Source organism: Pezoporus flaviventris, unplaced genomic scaffold, assembly GCF_033815535.1.
Source record: "Pezoporus flaviventris isolate CSIRO_AGI_PZ_B2104156 unplaced genomic scaffold, CSIRO_AGI_Pfla_v1 ptg000148l, whole genome shotgun sequence".
Classification (NCBI taxonomy): Eukaryota; Metazoa; Chordata; class Aves; order Psittaciformes; family Psittacidae; genus Pezoporus; species Pezoporus flaviventris.
Window position 1 is genome coordinate 305969 of NW_026892696.1, and position 18255 is coordinate 324223.

Sequence of the window (18255 nt, forward strand, 5' to 3'; positions counted from 1 at the left end):
CAACCCCGACACCTTGAGATCCGGATGCTGACCACTGCATCCCCCGGGGAAATGGGGTCAGGATGAAGGGGGAGCAGGTGGTGAGCTCTATCTCTCCTCCCCAGCCTCCCTGAGGTGCGCATTTCGGACAACGGTCCCTACGAGTGTCATGTGGGGATTTACGACCGAGCCACGCGGGAGAAGGTGGTCCTGGCCTCCGGGAATGTGTTCCTGAACGTGATGGGTGAGTGCAGCCCTGCATGGGTAGGAATAGAGGGGAAGCAACTGCAGGGTCTCAGGGCTGGGAGACAGCAGGGATTTGGTTCATTTTTCCATCCCCAAGGATGGGGGTGAGGATGAGGATGGGGACAACAGGTCAAAGGAGGTGATCCTGTCCCTCTGCTCTGCTCTTGTGACACCCCATTTGGAGCACTGTGTGCAGTTCTGGGGTCCTCAGCATAAGAAGGACATGGAGCTGTTGGAGCAAGTCCAGAGGATGCCACAAGGATGATCAGGGGCTGGAGCAGCTCCCGTATGGAGCCAGGCTGAGAACATTGGGGCTGCTCAGCCTGGAGAAGAGAAGCTGCGTGGAGACCTCAGAGCAGCTTCCAGTGTCTGAAGGGGGCTACAAGGATGCAGGAGAGGGACTCCTCATCAGGGACTGTAGAGATAGGACAAGGGGTGATGGGTTCAAACTGAAACAGGGGAAGTTCAGGTTGGAGATAAGGCAGAAGCTCTTCCCTGTGAGGGTGCTGAGGCGCTGGCACAGGGTGCCCAGAGAAGCTGTGGCTGCCCCATCCCTGGCAGTGTTCAAGGCCAGGTTGGACACAGGGGCTTGGAGCAAGCTGCTCTAGTGGAAGGGGTCCCTGCCTGTGGCAGGGGTTGGAGCTGGATAAGCTTTAAGTTCCCTTCCAATCCAAACCATTCCATGATTCGATGGAGATAAGGACTAGGACGGGGATGAGGATGGAGATGGGTGGGTGTTGAGGACATCACACTAATGCCCCTGCTCTGCTCCCTGGCAGCTCCTCCAACGTCCATCTCGGTGCTCGCCGCTGACACACCAGCACCCTTCAGCCGCTACCAGGCGCAGAACTTCACCCTGGTGTGTGTGGTGTCTGGTGGCAAACCCGCCCCGCTGGTGAGCCCCCAGGGGTTTATCTTCCATACGTATCTGTGAAGCAAACACAAATATATACATATATATGCTAAAAATATATCACATCTGTGTGCTGATTTTGAAGGCAAAATAAGTCAAATAGCTGCCTGCTACCCCAATCTCACCCTTCAGCATCTTTCCATGGGGACCTTGGGAAGCAGCTCCAAGAAAAGCCACCCAAGGGGTGGGATGTGGGGATGTCCGGGGTGGTGACCGTCCCCACTGGTCTCACTGCCCCTTTTGTCCCCTCGCAGGTGTACTTCAAGAGGGACGGGGAGCCCATCGAGGCCACGCCGCTGCCGGAGCCGCCGGTCGGCACCGGGAACTGGGCACCGCGTAACCTCCTTCACCGCGACTTGGATGACACCAAGGTGCCAAAATCCCTGACGGATGAAGGCGAGGTGGGAGCTGGGCAAGCCCCGGCCACATTGGACCCCCCAAGGGGGCTGGCGGCCGAGCGGGATCCCGTCACCGAAACCATTCCCGAGACGGTGGTGAGCCGGGAATTCCCTCGGTGGGTGCACGTGGCAGAGCCCATCTACTACTTCCGCCACACGCATGCACCCGTCAGCGATGGGACGGTGGAGGCGCGGGCCACCCTCACCTGGACCCTCAACCCCCAAATCGACAATGAGGCGCTCTTCAGCTGCGAGGTGAAGCACCCAGCGCTCTCCATGCCCATGCAGTCCGAGGTGACGCTTGGTAAGGTCCATGCAGCCCGTGGTGGCTTCGTGGGGTTGTTTCTTGGGGTTTTTGCACTTTTTGAACCTTTTTTGTACTTTTTCCTCCTCTTTTTATTGCTCTTTCTGTTTTCTTTTGGGCGTCTTCGTACACCCGCAGGCCAAAACAAGGTGCTACATGGGGCTGCATGATGGTCGAAGGTGGTGATGCCAGGGTGTCAGAGTAGGAGTGTGGGTCCGTCAGGCATGAGAAGGGCTCGTCCCCCTTCCTGTTACGGATGAGTAAGGGGGTGGCCTGGGGTCTATGGGGTGCAGAGACCCTTGTGAATGGGGAGGGAAAGAAAGAGGCTGTGTGGATGCTGCCTCCCCAAGTCCTCATAGTCTCAGGGTGCCCCATACAAAGGAGCAAGGCCTGGATTCTATAGGGTGGGTTTGCTGTGTTGACATAGGGCTGGGGAAGGAGGTCAAGATGCAGGTAGTGGGGGGCTGGGGGGATGTGTGGGGCTGGTAGCGGGGAATAGAAGTTCCTGGGGTATCAGAGCAAGGCAGTGGTGTCAACAGCAAGGGGTAATGTGGGCACAGCCCTAGATTTTGGACGGGGGTGGTCTGTGATGCATGAAGCCCCCTTGGTGAGAAGGGAATGGGTGTTTGCATGTAAAGGGGAGGCATAGGACCAGGGCAGGGGGGGGACCAGGAGGGGCTGGTTTTGAGGGGAGCCAGGGCTCTGCTGGGTGTAGGGATGAGCAGGGAGGGGGGTGTTAGACCTGGGGGCTGTGCTGGGGGTCCCTGGTGTTTGGTGGGTCATTGCCTTGGGTGCCTGCAGGGGATGTGGGGAGGTGGGAGCTCCTTAGTGTTACCTCCTATGGGAGGGGATGGGATGGAGGAGCTCCTCCGGACTGGGGTCATGTTGTGGGGGGAGCACCTTTATCCCATAGTGATGTCACCTCCATCCACCAATACCCAGTCCCAAGAGACCTGAGGACATGCCATGACCCTTATTGGCCATCACCACCAAACTCATCCCATGGGGATTGCTGGGGATGAGCCAGGCTTGGCCCTTGCATGCAGGGAGCCTGTGGGGCTGGTGAGGCCCCATCTGTGATAGGGCAGTGGGGTTGATGCCAGGACCTCCCTGTTGGGAGTGCTCTCCAGTGGGGTTGCCACACTCCAGGGTACCCTCCCAAACAGGCTGCTCCAGCCTTCCTCCCCTTGAGCTGGGTGAGGAAGACTGGGCTTTGTCCTGGCCAAGTGGGGCACTTGGCTCACTGCGTGAGCAGTGATGCACCATCTCCTGGAGAGCTTCACCCTGTTGGCTCCCCACCCATCCTTGGCACAGGCTTCAGTGTGCACAAGCCTCTCCGTTCTGGTGCTCTGTCTCTTCAGCTCATCAACCACCACAATTAGTGTGAGCTTGGTGCCAATGAGGAGGTCAGCAAGACGCTGGCAGTCAGCAGGGAGGAGCAGCAGCTCCCTTGGTAATAGAGGGCCTTGCATTATCTGTTCCTCCCCACAGAGCTTTAAAGCTATCTCCCAGCATACAACCGGCCAAAAACCAGCCCAAGTCCTGCATTTTCACACCTTCTTCTGCTCATCAGGCTTAGGTGTCCACTCTCGGGGGCTCCCCATGACACCAAGACCTTGATGGCTTGCTACTTCTTCCCCAGTAGCTCAAATACCTGTAATAGCAAAGTTCACCCAAAACTGCCCCCCAAGATCCACAGCCCTCCTCATGCCCTACGATGCCTGCAGCCTGGACGACTTACTGGGCACCCCACTGCCACCATCTACACCCAGACTTTGGGCAACCTCCCAGCAGATGTCCCATTAAACCCCTCTATATAAATAGTATATAAACACTATATGTATTCTCAATAAAAGCCACATTGAAACCAAGACAAGCCACTCGCTTTGGTACAGAAAGCTATCTTTTGGTGCAAACCATAGCATGGTGCAGCACCTGCAGGCCATCCGCCCTGCTCCAACACTGGAAGAATGGATTTGCATGGGTGTTGCAGCCCAGGTGCACAACCATGGTCCCTGGTGTGTGTCCATGCAGGGCATTCTGGGCCATGGATGCCCTTTCCAAGAGAACAAAGTCCACCACCACAGACTGATGTGTTTTCTGGTGGCTGTTTGTCCCTTTGTGTGCTGCTGGGGTGATGCTCAGGCTCAGCCTGTCCCATCCACAGCAGTGCTTGAAGATACAAAGGATGAGATACGCACTGTTAGCAAACCACAGACTCCTTCCTGCCCTTTTTCCCCTTTGAGCCTCCAAAAGGCTCCTTCCATTCAAAGACCAGGCAGCTCCTCGTGCTGCCCCATCCCACCCTGACACAGGTGGGATCCCCTCCTTTGTGCAGGGCTGTGCTTGGCGTTTGGTGCCAGCAAGGCTTTGTGGCCATCTCCCATGCTAACAGCACTCGTTCAGGACTCACCAAGGCCACCTTGTCTTGAGGATGCTTTCCTGAGGTGTCCATCTCCATGGCTTCAACCCAACCTGACCCCTCTTAACTCCTGTTTCTGAGAAGAGAAAGGCACGGTTAGGAAATGTGTCCTTCACCATCAGTGCGTCCCCTTACAGTCATCTATCAATCTCAGTCTTCCCATTCATCCTCCTGCAGAGTCCTTGACTACCTGTCTATCAGTCATTTGGACATCCACCAGCCTGTCCATCAATCACCAAGCCACCAGCCCGCCCTGGGCTGGCATAGGCCATGCCACCCCTCACCACAGTCATTCATCAAACCATCGTTAACCCCAGCCAAGAGCACCCACCAGCATGGGGAATGCTGTGCTCAGCTGACGTCCCTTCTTGTCCCCTTCCCTTGCAGTTGCTCCGAAGGGCCCAAAGATCACCATGACCCCAACGAGAGCCCGTGTCGGAGACACCGTGAGGATCTTGGTGCAGGGCTTCCAGGTCAGCATCTCCATCCACACATCCATACATCCATCCCCATTGCCATGGGGACAATGCCATGCCAATGAACAGCTTTGCATCCACACCAGCACTTTATGGGGTCGGCTTGGTGGTCTTGGGCTGCATTTCAGCAGGACCCCATCCTTGCTCCAGGCACACGACGGGGTTTGCTCACTCCTTACACCCATTTCCCTGCAGAATGAAGTCTTCCCTGAGCCCCTCTTCACCTGGACACGGGTGGGAAGCCGGCTCCTCGATGGCAGCGCCGAGCACGATGGCAAGGAGCTGGTGTTGGAGCGGGTCCCAGCTGAGCTCAATGGCTCCATGTACCGCTGCACTGCCCAGAACCCCCTGGGCTCCACCGACACCCACACCCGGCTCATCGTTTTTGGTAGGGCAGCAAACGGGGTCACCCCCCCCCCCCCCCACGAATCCTCACTCATTTCCCCTCACACACACTATAAACTTGTCTCTCCGCTATTTCTTTTCCATTAGAAAACCCAAATATTCCCAGAGGAACAGAGGACTCCAATGGTGAGTGGCGGGGACATTGGTATTTTGACCCAAAACACCCCGGGGAGTGAAGGACCGTGCAGAGCATCTGTCCTTGCATGGCCCCAAGCCCTTGGCCATCCCTCTTTGCATCACCCAAGCCCTTGCCTTTGGCAGCAGGGATGTCCTAGCACCAAAAAGGGTCCCACAGATGCTCCCTGCAGCATCCCTGACCTGCTGCACACCCCACACAAGCTCCAAAGCAGGTTTAGGAGGGTGATCCCCCCCACCCAGAAAACGTGGTCACCCCATCCTGCTTCAAACCCAAGCACTGAGATGTGGCTCCCTAATCTCCCATCCCTTTTCTCCTCCTGCCTAGGTTCACTTACCAGCCACTGCGGCTTCAGACTAGTTTTGGCGCTCACCCTAACAGTGATCCTGGAGCTAACGTGAAGCTTTGCCTGCCTCTTCCTCCTCCTCCTCTTCCTCCGTACGGCTCCACCCAGCATTGACACCTCCATCAATCGGTTCTATGCTCTCTTTTTGGTTTTCTATACTCTTTACAGTCTCGGTCTCTTTCTGTCTGTGTCTTGGCTTCCTCAGACAATTTAATTAAAAGGAAAAAGAGAAATCTTCCCCCTGGTAGAAGGCTGTGCTTCATGTTTTGCCTTGTGCTGGGGTATCCAGCACCTTCTTGGGGTACCCAGAGGCTTTGCAAGGGGTGTCCTCTGTGAGACAAGGACCAGATTTCCCGTAGAAAAGCCATTTTTACCATTCCCACTGCACTGCCACAGAAATGATCAGGGGGATGGAGCACCTTTCCTGTGAGGAAAGGCTGAGGGAATTGGGTTGTTCAGCCTGGAGAAGACTTCAGGAGACCTTGTTGAGGCCTTTCAGTTCTTAAAAGGAGCCTATAAGAAAGATGGAGAGAGGTTTTTAGCAGGGCTTGTTGTGACATGACGAGAGGTGATGGATTTAAACTAAAGGAGGGAGATTCAGGCTGGATGTGAGGAAGAAATCCTTTACACTGAGGGTGGTGAAGCACTGACACAGGTTGCCCAGAGAGGTGCTGGATGCCCCATCCCTGGAGACATTCCAGGCCAGGCTGGATGTGGTTCTGGACAACCTGACCTAGATGATGTCCCTGCTCATTGCAGGGATTTGGAACTGGGTGAGCTTTGAAGGTGCCTTCAACCCAAACTATTCTATGATTCTGTGTTGGAGATGAGCCCCACTCAGCCCTCATGCACACAGATGGTGGTGCTGGGAGCTCAAAAGCTTGGATCACTGGCTTAATCCAGGCCTTGTTCAGGTCAAATCAGCTTTGCTGGAAGACAGGCATCACGCACATCACTTGTCCTGGCCTGGACAGTCAATCTCTAGTGACAGGCAGCTCCCAGCCCAAAATGTCAGCACTCACACATGAGTGGGCAGCATGGGCCCCATTGGGCAGCACAGGCACCAGCTGAATTTAAAGCACCCACGTTTGGTCTGTTCCACCCTCTCCATCCCTCTTGGCTAATTGTCACCATGGAAACACGTAACAGTCCAGTACGGCCAGATCCTGGCCATTCTCATGGTGCCCTGTATCACCAGGCACATCCCAGTACAACATTCATCCTGCTTTGGGATGGCTCTTTGCAAAAACCAGGTGGCTTTGCCCTAATCCTGCCCAGTTTTCCTGGCTGCTTTCCATCCCCATGATGCTTCGAGAGCATCCAGACCCAGGCCAGGATCCCTGGGGAGTGGATGGTGATTGGGAGGAACCTGATGAGAGGGTGCTCCTTTGTCTTTTCTACTGGGAACTCTTAATCCTATAGGATTAGTCAGCAGCCATGTGGCGCTTCCTCTTTGCAAAGCCCCGTACAAGTGCTAAGCATTATTATTACTATTATGATTAATTATTATTAAGCAGATTCAGTCCCCACCATGCTCTGTTGCCAACCTCGCTGCGAGCGATTTCCCAGCCTCAAAGGAGCAGAACAGACACGTTTCTTCCCATACATAAAAGCACACGGGTTTACAGTTTGGGTTGGAAACAATGCAGGGACAGATTGGAGCTGGCTGGGGTGTAGGAGATTCAGTGGCTCTGCTTTCGTCCCAAAGCAACAGCATCCCAGCATCCGCATCCCTTTGGACCAGCTGCCCAAAAGCCTGCTCCCCCTCTGACTGCTTTCATTGCTCCAATCCATTGCACCTCCCTGGGTGAGAAGGAAACCTTCATTTTTTTGGGGAACCTTCATTCTTTAGGGAACTCTGCATTCTTTAGGGAAATCTGCATGATGCTGTTCCCCCCAGCACTACCGAGCAGACAGGAGAGCCCCACCACAGCACGGATGCTTCTCACCCTCTTCACTGCATTGGAGATACTCCGTGAGCTTCATCCCAACATGATTAAACAACCATTAGTCCCTCTCGCTTCGAAAAATGAGGATTTACAGACACCCAGACCTCCATTTAAATGCAAATGTGGTGGCTTTAGCCTGGAACCGTGGAAATGAGGAGCATTACAGTGGCAGTACCACCATCATCCAGCTATACTTGGTGATATCTTGGGAACAACATGACCTTCACATCCAGCAGCTGGGAGGAGATCAGTGGGCACTGTGGTCCTGCATCCGAAATCCACCCCTCCATGGGCATGCAGGATGCTTAGCTCTTTCCCCAGGGATGCTGGCACGGTGATGGATCAAGCTATAGTCTGGGACCTTCTCAGCACCAGCACAGCTAAAGCAATGAGGGAGGGGACATGGGAGCCTCTCATTTTGGGCAGTGAGGCTGTTTGCTTTCCTAGAGTCCCCCCAGGGCGATGGACACAAAGAGATGCCATCCCATCCAGCAGTGATCCAAAGAAAACCATGCACACTGTGCTGGACCCTGCCTTCACCTCCTGCCCTCTCTCAACCTTCACCCACCACCTCACTCTCCATCCCCATCCGCCTTCCTACAGGTAATTATGGAAGACATCAGTTAAATCCCTGGCTCCCCCCTACCACACACCCCGTTGTTTGGGAGCCTGACAGTGAATAATGCAGGAGGCTGGAGGGGGAAAGAGCTGCTCAGGTTGGTTCATTATTGATGAGAGATGACAGATCCACGGCTGACAACCTGCCTATGAGATATGATTAGCTTGTGAAATATTAATGGTGCTTCTTGGGGATGACGCCAGTGGAAAGCCCCAAGGAGCAGCGTTGTCGATGGTCCCTCATTTCAGGGGACTTTGAACAGGGTTTAGCAAGATTTGGAAGAGGCAATTACATTCAATTAGAGTCACAAGTGACGAGGCATCACTGCTGCTCTGAGATGCAGCCCCTGCTCCCTACGTGGCTGCTCATGCTCCTCACCTCAAGGCACACGTTTATACGTCAGACATGGGGATCCTCCTTCCTGACATCAACTCCCACAGCTCAAGCTCAGCAGACAGACTTTGGTCCCCCCCTCCTGCCATATGTGAAGGCAACAGCAACCATAGCAAGCTGCCTGCTGGATACACCCTCATCCCTCCCTGTGCTCCATGTGTCATCCTCCCAAGGTCCATAAAATGACATTGATAAGCCTGGCATGCACCAGACTCGGGGTTTTGGTAACCCAGCCTTGCTTCTCTCAAGGCTCATCCAAGCCCCCAAGCCTTTGGGATGTGGGGGACACAAAATCAGGGATGCTCCCACTCAGTGGGGCTGGGAATACTGATGGGAGCAGCAGTGCCTTCCCTGCCTCCCCTGCCTCATTACTGGGCACAGTTACTGCTATGGCCATGTTCATAGGACCACCAAGTACATGCAAAATTCACCCTTCCCAGCTTAGGAATGCAGGGATCTTTGCAGATCTACCTGCAGGTTAAAGCAGGCACCTGCAGCAGTGAGATGAAGACACCCGGGGGTCACAGCCCCAGTCGGGTGCCCAGACCCTTCACCAATTCACTGAGCCCCAGACACATGCCCAGCCTTGATGCACATGCCGGTTACCTCAGCTTCAGCCCAGCTTCAGGCTCCTCTGGTTTTGCAGGATGACAGGATACCACTTTCCATGAGGTTTTGGCCGTGCCAGAGATAGATTTTGGGTCCCCATCCCAAAGTCAATGGAGGGAAGCAGGCGAGTGGGTTTTGGCTGGTGCTGCTTTGGCCCCTGGAGCAAGCTTATGCAAAGGATGCATCCCACCAGTGCATACCCTGCTCCAAAGTCCAGTTCTTAATCTAAATATCTTCATTCCCCCAACATCTCCAATGCTGCGTTTCCCCACACTGCACCCATACAAGGTGGAAACTTCCCCAAGGTCCCCCTAAAAGCCACTGGTGGGCTCCCCCCATTCACAGCAGGGATGAGCACAGGGAGTCCCTGACTGCAGAGCCAGCATGAGGAGGTACCCCTCTGCTCCCTTTCCATCCTTTCTATATACATATATAAATACATAGAGAGAGATATGACATGGATAGCACATGGTCCTCCACCTCAACAAGTCTAGCAGCAGGTATACAACCACTCCCATCCCTTGGGCACCCTGTGCAAAGCCATGAGGTGAAATTCAGCATCTCAGCCCTTGCAGGTGCTGGTGATGGTGGGAAATGTGCCCCAAGGAGGTTCAGATGCTCCCCCCATTGCAAAAGGCAGTGCCTGACCTCATGCAGTGGCTGATGGAGATGAGCTGCTGCCCGGGAGGTGGTCTGGGAGGCTGTGGACACCAGGTATGAGCTCATGAGCCCATTAAAGATCATGCATAAAAAGCCTAAAGACCCCCTATTAAAGACCCATGGCAAGACCTCCTACCACATATACCCATGACCCATGCAGCAGGGACCCACCACACCTACACCACGTACAATGAGCTGTTTTAGCATCACCTGGATTCATTTCTCTGGCAAATCCCACTGGATTAAGGCCAAGCTAGTGAGTCCCTGCATACAAACAGGAGCAGCTGCCCACCCTCAGCTACATTTGGGCCTCGCAGGGCCTCATTGCTTCCTGCATCTCTCAGCATGTAAGACATTGCCCTCAGGGAAAAGGAAATTCATTCTATCCCTTCGAATTCAGCTCACTTGGCAGCAGTTACAGCAGGATGCCATTCCCAAGGCTCCCTCCTCTCTCCTTCCCCCGCTGCAAACCAAGCATTGGGACCTGGCTGCCCCAGGGACGATGGGGACAATAATTCCCCTGCGTCTTGGAAATCCAGAACAGGACCAGACACATCACTGACATCCTTCCAGGGGGACAGAGAAGCCGATGTGGCACCGTCTGGCACTCTCTGTGCCTCAGTTTCCCCACAGTGACTCCAATCCCTACGGACACCCCTCATGCAGCAACACATCACTTCAAAATGACAACTCCCATCCCTCCCATCCCAGATTTCTTCCTGGTCCCAAAGCTTTCATTTACTTTCCTTAGTTCATCCCTCTCCCCATGCACACAGATGCAGGTCTTTAAATGTGGCAGCTACCAGCTGCAGTTTAACTCCTGCTTTGATTTCTTCTCCAGTGATGGATCCCCCCCTCCCAAAACCCCCAGGTCCTTTTTCACCAGCTCTTAATTCTCCTGCCACTTCCACGCTGGCCTCGGAGAGACCCCAGAAGCTTTCAGGCTATTTCCTGTCACCCTTCATTAGCTAACATGCCGCAAACAAAGGCTACTGAATTAGTCACCCGCAGCTGCTGGGTGTCAGAGCAAAGGTCTACGCAGCACCGGGCTGCTTCTCCCTCCCTTTCCCACACCTGCACTCAGGGATGAGGGACCTTTCCCAGACAAAACGACTTATTTTCTCCTTTCATTGCATGTTTGCTTCTGAACAGCCAAAGAACCGAGCAGGCAGCACCACCGGGCTGCTCACAGGAGATACGTTTCCTCCCTTTGCTTCCGTCTGAGCCTCTCTGTTTACCAGCCTAATAAAGCCGGCTCTGTGCCACCAGCTCCGGGCTGCACCTTCTCCCCGGAGCCCAGCCCATCCCAAACACGCAAAGCTTGTCCAGAAGCCTCCTGCCAGCTCTGTCCGCTCAAAGTCACCTTGCCCCAAACCTTCAGCTCCACGCTCCGGGCTCGCTCGACAATCATTAATCGGCTCCTCCGCATTCCCGGCATGGAAAAATGCCCCAGCGGGTAGCCCCGTCCTGGCATTTCGACATGCCGCTGGCCGGCAAGCTGGTCCTCTCCGCTCTGCTCCTCCTGACGCTGGCGTACAGGTTCTATAAGTCCCGTTTGATTGCTGGGGGTAACATCCCACGGGCCAGTGAGGAGCACAGGGAAAATGCTGCCCGTGATGGGGATGGGGATGGGGATGGGGATGATGCGGTGGGGCTGCGGAGGAGGAGGGTGTTTGGGGAGGAGGCGAGGAGGGGTGGTGGGGATGCACAAGTGAGTGGCACTGGGACACTGAGCACCCCCTCCCAGTGGGACTGGGGTCTGCCGAAAGGTGAGGAGGAAGAGGAGGTGGTTTCTGAACTGGGGCTGGCTGGCAAGAAAGTGGGGATGGGCAGGAGGGCAAGTGAGCTGGGAGGTGAGGCAGGAACTGAGCCTGGAAGTGATCTCGGAATGGAGCTGGCAAGAAAACGAGGAAGTGAGGCAGGAAACAAACTGGGAAGTGAGGTGGGAAGCAAGCTGGGAAGTGAGGTGGGAAAAGAGCCAGGAAGTGAGTCAGGAAGTGAGCTGGGAAGTGAGCTGAGTTGTTATGAGTCTGGGGATGCAGCTGAAACCCTGAGCAGCTCTGGGGAGAAGGACCCGCTTGCTCCCAGCGCAGGGCTCTCCCCCAGGACTGCTGCTGATGATGACAGCCTTGCCCAAAGCATGGAGCAGGATTTGGCCGGCAGAGGCGTGAGCCAGGAGGTTGAGGAGCACGGGGGGATGATCCAGACCCTCAGTGTCACCTCAGACCTGGCGCTAACGATGACGACGAGCAGCATAGGGTCAGACACCTCCTATTCTTTCTCCTCGGTTGCGAAGATCCAGGTAGAGGAGGGGTTCATCACCGAGCAGCGGGCGAAGGACGGGGCCGGGCAGCCAGTCCCTGGCCTAAAAGGCAAAGTCTATGACTACTACGCCCAGTCCATCTCCCAGTCGGTGTCAAAGAGGAGGTCTCCCCCCTATATCCCCCTGGGAACATCCCAGTGCCACAGCTCAGAGCGAGTCAAGGAAGAGATACAGCAGCCAGACCCAACTTTGGCAATGCGGGATCCTACCACCTCTTCCATAGTTCCAGCATCTACGGGGAGCTTGGAGCCCCATCCTGAGCCCCCGTCTCCTGGCCGCAAGAACAGCATCCTCCACATAGCAGAGAGCCCCCACCTCCAGCTGCCCATGGAGGGGTTTGGGGTCACAGCACCAGTTGACACACGGTCTGCAAGCCCCTGCCCAGGGCTGGTGGCCAGTGCTGACCAAATGCCGCTATCCACCCACCTGGACCTGGGGAACTGCTACGAGGTTCTGTGCACAGCCAAGGTGCAGAAGCTCCACCACCTCCAGGAGGCTGCCTACAAGGTGATGAGCGACAACTACCTGCAGGTGTTGAGGACACCATCCATCTACGGCCGTCTCAACGCCGGCGAGCGGGACCTCATCCTGCGGCGGAGGATGAAGGGCAAGATGCGCGTGGTCGTGGCAGACGTCAGCCTGCAGGAGCCCGGCCTCCACACCAGCCGTCTCTGCTGCTATGATGAAGGAGGGGACTGCTGGCATCACCTCTGCCACGTGCCACCAGAGGTGGTCTCCCAGGGGTGTGCTATGTGCAGCATGTTCAACTACCTCTTCGTGGTGGCCGGCTGCAAGGGCACGGGCCGGAGGCAGAGACCTTCCAACCGTGTCTTCTGCTATGACCCCCTGACCAACATCTGGAGGGAGATCTGCCCCTTGAACCAAGCACGGCCGCACTGCAAGCTCGTGGCCTTGGATGGCCACCTCTATGCCATCGGTGGTGAATGTCTCTACACAGTAGAGCGTTATGACCCCCGGCAGGACCGCTGGACCTTCGCCGCACCCCTTCCCCATGATACCTTTGCTGTGGCCCACACGGCCACAGTGTGTGACGGGGAGATCTACGTGACAGGAGGCACCTTGCGCTACGTGCTGCTGCGATACACGGCCCGCTCGGACAGCTGGAGGGTCAGCCCGGCCAGCGGTGGCAAGAACAGGACAGCCGAGATGGTGAGCACCAACGGCTTCATCTACCGCTTCGACCTCCACCGTGGCACAGGCATTGGTGTCTACCGCTGCAGCGCCAAGGCCAAGCTATGGTATGAATGTGCCACCTACACCATGGCCAACCCCGGTGGCTTCCAGTGCGCTGTAGTGGGCAGCTTGGTCCACTGTGTTGGCCGGCACTTCCATATACGCTTCTTAGCCGACCATATCTCTCCACGCTTTGGGACCAAGGAGCTGCAGCCCTTCCCATCGCCCCACGGCAGCCTCCTCCCAGCCGTCCTGATGCTGCCAGAAGGAGGGATGCCACAAACGCAGGTTTGAGGGATCCATGCAGCAGCGGTGGTGGCTTAGGCATGATGTGATGGTGAAAGATGGTAGAAGCCACCAGCCCACACTGGACCATGTAGCATGGGACCAACACTACCAGGGCAACGTCACCCACACATACCACCAAGCAGGCATCCTTCCAGGCCCTGTAAGCAAGCAGACAAACTGCCCTTGGATACTGCCAGTAAACCCAGCCTTGAAGACACAAAGAAGAACAAAGCCGGAGCTGGGTGGACTTGTTTGCTTAGAGGTATTTAAACATAGGTGTGCTTGCTTGGATGCAAATAAGACACGGCTTGCTGCAGGCTCACAACTCTGCACTGCCTGCGGGGTTAATATTGACCTGGACACACAACACACAGGGGATTTTAGGGTGGAGGAACGTAGAGGGAGGTTTGATCGCTAAGGAGGTATCACACCATTAGCACCGAGCCACCACTGAGCCTTTAGGCTTGACTGTACACATCACCCCAAGGCTGGCGGCTGGGGTGCCCTGCTCCTATCAATGCCTTGTTACCTGTTATGTAGAATCCCAGCCTGGTTTGGGTTGGAAGGGACCTCAAAGCTCATCCAGCTCCAGCCCCTGCCACGGGCAGGGACACCTTCCATAGAGCAGCTTGCTCCAAGCCCCTGTGTCCAACCTGGCCTTGAACACTGCCAGGGATGGGGCAGCCACAGCTTCTCTGGGCACCCTGGGCCAGCGCCTCAGCACCCTCACAGGGAAGAGCTTCTGCCTTATCTCCAACCTGAACTTCCCCTGTTTCAGTCTGAACCCATCACCCCTTGTCCTATCACTCCAGTCCCTGATGAAGAGCCCCTCTCCAGCATCCTTGCAGCCCCCTTCAGACACTGGAACCTGCTCTGATGCATGCAGCTTCTCTTCTCCAGGCACAGATTTATCTTCTCAGCGCAGAATTCTATATATATTTATTTGTACGTGATGTAAATAGGCACTATAGATTTATAGACAGCTGGTCTTAAATGAAATTAAAGGGAACATTGGGTAAAATTAACCACGGCTACTGTTGTGCATCGCTTCAAACCGTAGCCAAGTCTAATGGGAACAAAGAGGCTGACGCATGTTTTACATCGCTAATTACTGCACGAACAACATCTCTGAGGAGGCAACCAAAAGCAAACCAAGGCCCTGGATGTGAGCAGCTGGTCTTTTATCCCCTTTTCCCTGGGTTTCACCAATGTCGCTCTGCTGTCTCCATGTCCTGCCTAAAGCCTACTTCAGGTAATTGCATTTTCTTCCCCTCAGAAGGTTTGTCATCCATCGTCTTTCAGCCCCAGACAGGTATAAACCAGCTCCCAGATGGATAAAACCCTCCTGAACCTGCTTCCTTGGTGGCAGTGGTTCAGGAGCATGAAGTCATGGATGCGCTTGAAGCACCTGGAGATAAGAGATGGTGCTGGAGCAACCCATGGTATCACCATTTACACCCTGCTGCCCACAGTGATTCAGGAGAGGTTAGGTTAATGTTCTTGTATAGTGATCCCCAAAATATTACTTCTCGCATCACTGTGTGGAGGCCCCACGTTTCTGCCTTCAGGGCTTCCTATGGAGGTCAGTGGCATCCACCCATATCAGGAAAGCTTGGGGGACTGGTTAATGAACCCAGCCTCTGAGGTTTGCTCAGTAGCTGCAGCATGTGGGCGATGCAGCCTCTCCCTGTGCTTCAAACTGCCGTGGTCCAGCCTCTTTCACCCACCTCTTCCTACACCCATCTAAGATGTCCCAGGGACTCCTGTATCTCAGCATCTCTATATGCTGGGATGTTTGGGCTGGTAAACCTTGTGAGTCAAAAACCTCTTCACTATTACCTCCCTGTTATTTAGCTACCTCCACAGCCAGCAATCAAGAGCAGCAAGCTCAACAAGATGGGTTCAGACATACCCCAACACATTTCTGCTCCCCCAGCAAAACCCAAGTCATGGCTGCTTCGCCAGAGCACCCCAGCCCCTTTGCAACCTGCAAAAACCTCTTGTCCCCATCAGCATCCCAGCTCCATGCCCTTCATCATCCCTGCCACAGTAGGCTGCGTGCTGGGGGACAGAGGACATGTTGGCTGGATGGGAGCGGGGCAGTTGGAGCCCTTCCAGGTGACAGCTTTTGTTTCCATCCCCAGAAAAGCCTTCCTGGGATCCTGCCCCTCTCACCATGCCCCTTAGCTTCCGCTTAATATTTCACCTCTCCTTTAACTCCTTGCTGCCAGGCTGCAACCTCAAAACCCAGCAGCTTTTCCTCCTTCCCCAGTGTGACAGTGAGCAATGAGCAATAACAGGCCATGGGCAGCTCTCCCCCTGCTCCTGCACTATCCAGTATTACCCTGATTCTCCTGGGGAGGCATTTAACAGATTAAAAGCACTGGGGACATCCTGTGCTGGGGCACTGCTTGCTCTGCAGGGAAGGACAAGCAGGTTTGGAGCAACAGCATGCAGGGATCCCGTGACTGATGGTAAAATGGCTTTTGGCTGCAGGTGAGTGAAAGCAAAGGGCAAAGGACAAATGCAAACAGATACTCAGGCCTGGATGACTGGGGTTTGCCCCCAAATACCAGCATAGTGTCACCAAATACCAGCTCCTGCCACCATGCCAGATGCTGGCCACTGATTTCCAGTTCTGCCAGACCCCCAGCTCTGTGTTTCTGATGAGCAGCAGCTTTAAACCACAGGCTCGCAGCTCTCAGGAGAGCCATAAGACCATTGAGCAGCTTCAGTGCAGCTTGTGATCTTCGGGATATTATTTATTTACACTGATTGGGCTGGTGAAGCTGCCAGGATTTACAGGGAAAAGGCTTGGGAAGCACGTGGTGCAAACTAATAAAGCTCCACCGCCTGCCCCATGGAGCTGCAAACCACCCCGAGCAAGCTCAATTAATGAGTACTTAGAGGTCACAATAAGCTCAGCCAGGCTGGGGGTTGAGCTCCTGCTCTTGGCAGCTTCTTTTCTTGCTGCAAGACCAGTCACTGAAAGCCAGGCCCCTCACTGGGGCAGGAACCATCAGGATTAGATGCTGAAAGAGAACACAACGACCACCAGGCTCACGAGAGCCGGGAAAACCCATTTCCACCATCCACCAGCAATTCTTCCATCCCTATAACTCCCTCAAGGATACTCCCTCCAGCACCGAGCTCCTTCATCACCAGTGCCTGGACCCATTGCTGCCCTCTGAGCCCCCCACTCTGGTGCATCCCCCAGATAAGGGTGCAAGCACTGAACAGTGCTGCTTTGCAGCCACATAGAACCTTTACACTAACTTCTTCTAATCAGGAAGACCCATTATCTCCCCTCCCATGTATATTTAGGCAATTACATAGTTTAATGTACATTGATTCTGATTCTTCATTTTGACATTTCTGATGATGAGGAGAAACCAGGGAGTGACGCAGTTCTTATTTGCTCAGTGCTCTTTTTCCCCTTTGCAACGTGCCACGCTGGCTGCGAATGGAAATTGGAAGTCAATTAAAGAAGTGCAAAAGCAGCATTTTAAACTCTTTCTTTATTAGTTCAACACGGTTTCCTCCAATGTGTCGGCTACAGCAGGGTGGGAAAGGAAAAAAACCTCAACCAGAAAAAGCGAGCTTCTCCAGACATGTTTTGCATTTAAAGCCAACGTGATACATGAAAGAAATATTAAACGTAGTGAACTGACAAATTAAGTCTCTTGTTCCTGACAAACAGGAGCAAACTCGTGGCAGTGGTTGAGGAGCCAAGGAGGAATTTCAAGCCAGGGGGAAGGGAAAGACCCATCAGAGCATCTCTAGGTGCCAGGAAGGGAGGTAGCATCGCTCAGCCCCTGGCCATGGTTTCCCCTAGACTCTCTGGAGTGCTGCCTACAGCACTATGAGCACTGCTATGGGTTGTGGTGCCATTAGGAAAGCCTCCGTGAGAGTTTTAAAACCAAGGAGAGGTGTCTTGTCCTCTCCCATGCGTTTCTTCACCCCTCCTGCACCTAATCCCAGCTGACCACCAGCACGGACCACCTGGAGGCACCAATCCCAACCAAGCTGACCACCAGCAGCCCTTCAGCAGAGCAGATCCTCTCTGCTCTGGTACACACCGGGGAGCAACCCACTTGTGTAAACAGGGAGCTGCACCCAAGCTGCAGAACCTACAAGCAGATGTTAATGAACCGGAGCTCAACACAACCCCACCACTTCTAAGCCCCAGCCGTGCTTGCCCGGTGCCAAAGGGACATTTCCTGGCAGCATCCACAAGGCACCACTCTGGGAATGTCCGCCAGCTCCTTGCGAGCGCGGAGAGGTCAGCGCTAATGAAAGATGCTATCGCAGAGCCGGCGTGTGGCCAGACAAACGTAATTAGCGGTATTTGCAGAAGACAAACCTTGGCGGGGACAGGGAGGGAGGGAGCACATCCCCTTGTGATCATTTTGGGGAGAAAACACGGCCATTTGGAGGCCTTCCAAGACAGAACAACAGCCTCGCCAGCGACTCTTTAATTAAAACGCGGGCGGCGTTCGAAGGGAGAAGGGCTGCGTGTGAATAAGCGCGGTGATAAAATATGCATCGACTCCAGCAGAAGTTCTCCCTCCCCGGCACAAGCTTTTGCTTCAACT

General features: G+C 54.7%; 2 protein-coding genes across 3 annotated transcripts in view; both read left to right on the forward strand.

Moving 5' to 3' along the window:
• The window catches only part of IGSF21 (immunoglobin superfamily member 21), a 40001-nt gene extending 34139 nt beyond the window's left edge, over nucleotides 1–5862 (forward strand). The window contains exons 4-10 of the mRNA XM_061479344.1: nucleotides 105–223; nucleotides 1005–1120; nucleotides 1393–1840; nucleotides 4650–4735; nucleotides 4934–5126; nucleotides 5231–5269; nucleotides 5607–5862. Coding sequence (XP_061335328.1) covers nucleotides 105–223; nucleotides 1005–1120; nucleotides 1393–1840; nucleotides 4650–4735; nucleotides 4934–5126; nucleotides 5231–5269; nucleotides 5607–5680 — 1075 coding nt within the window. The 3' untranslated portion in view covers nucleotides 5681–5862. The remainder of the gene's footprint in view (nucleotides 1–104; nucleotides 224–1004; nucleotides 1121–1392; nucleotides 1841–4649; nucleotides 4736–4933; nucleotides 5127–5230; nucleotides 5270–5606) is intronic.
• A 3836-nt stretch (nucleotides 5863–9698) lies between these two features.
• KLHDC7A (kelch domain containing 7A) lies at nucleotides 9699–14567 on the forward strand. 2 transcript variants are annotated; one of them, XM_061479354.1, is made up of 2 exons: nucleotides 9699–11797; nucleotides 11870–14567. In XM_061479354.1, the coding sequence occupies exons 1-2, from the start codon at nucleotides 11300–11302 to the stop codon at nucleotides 13664–13666; spliced, it is 2295 nt and encodes a 764-aa protein (XP_061335338.1). In that variant the 5' UTR covers nucleotides 9699–11299; the 3' UTR covers nucleotides 13667–14567. The 2 variants fall into 2 exon arrangements, with proteins under 2 accessions (XP_061335338.1, XP_061335337.1); XM_061479353.1 differs by having other exon boundaries at nucleotides 9700–14563.
• Nucleotides 14568–18255: the final 3688 nt, after the last annotated feature.

Coding starts and splice junctions, on each gene's coding strand:
- KLHDC7A (XM_061479353.1), top strand. CDS start 11,300: ATGCCCCAGCGGGTAGCCCCGTCCTGGCATTTCGACATGCCGCTGGCC.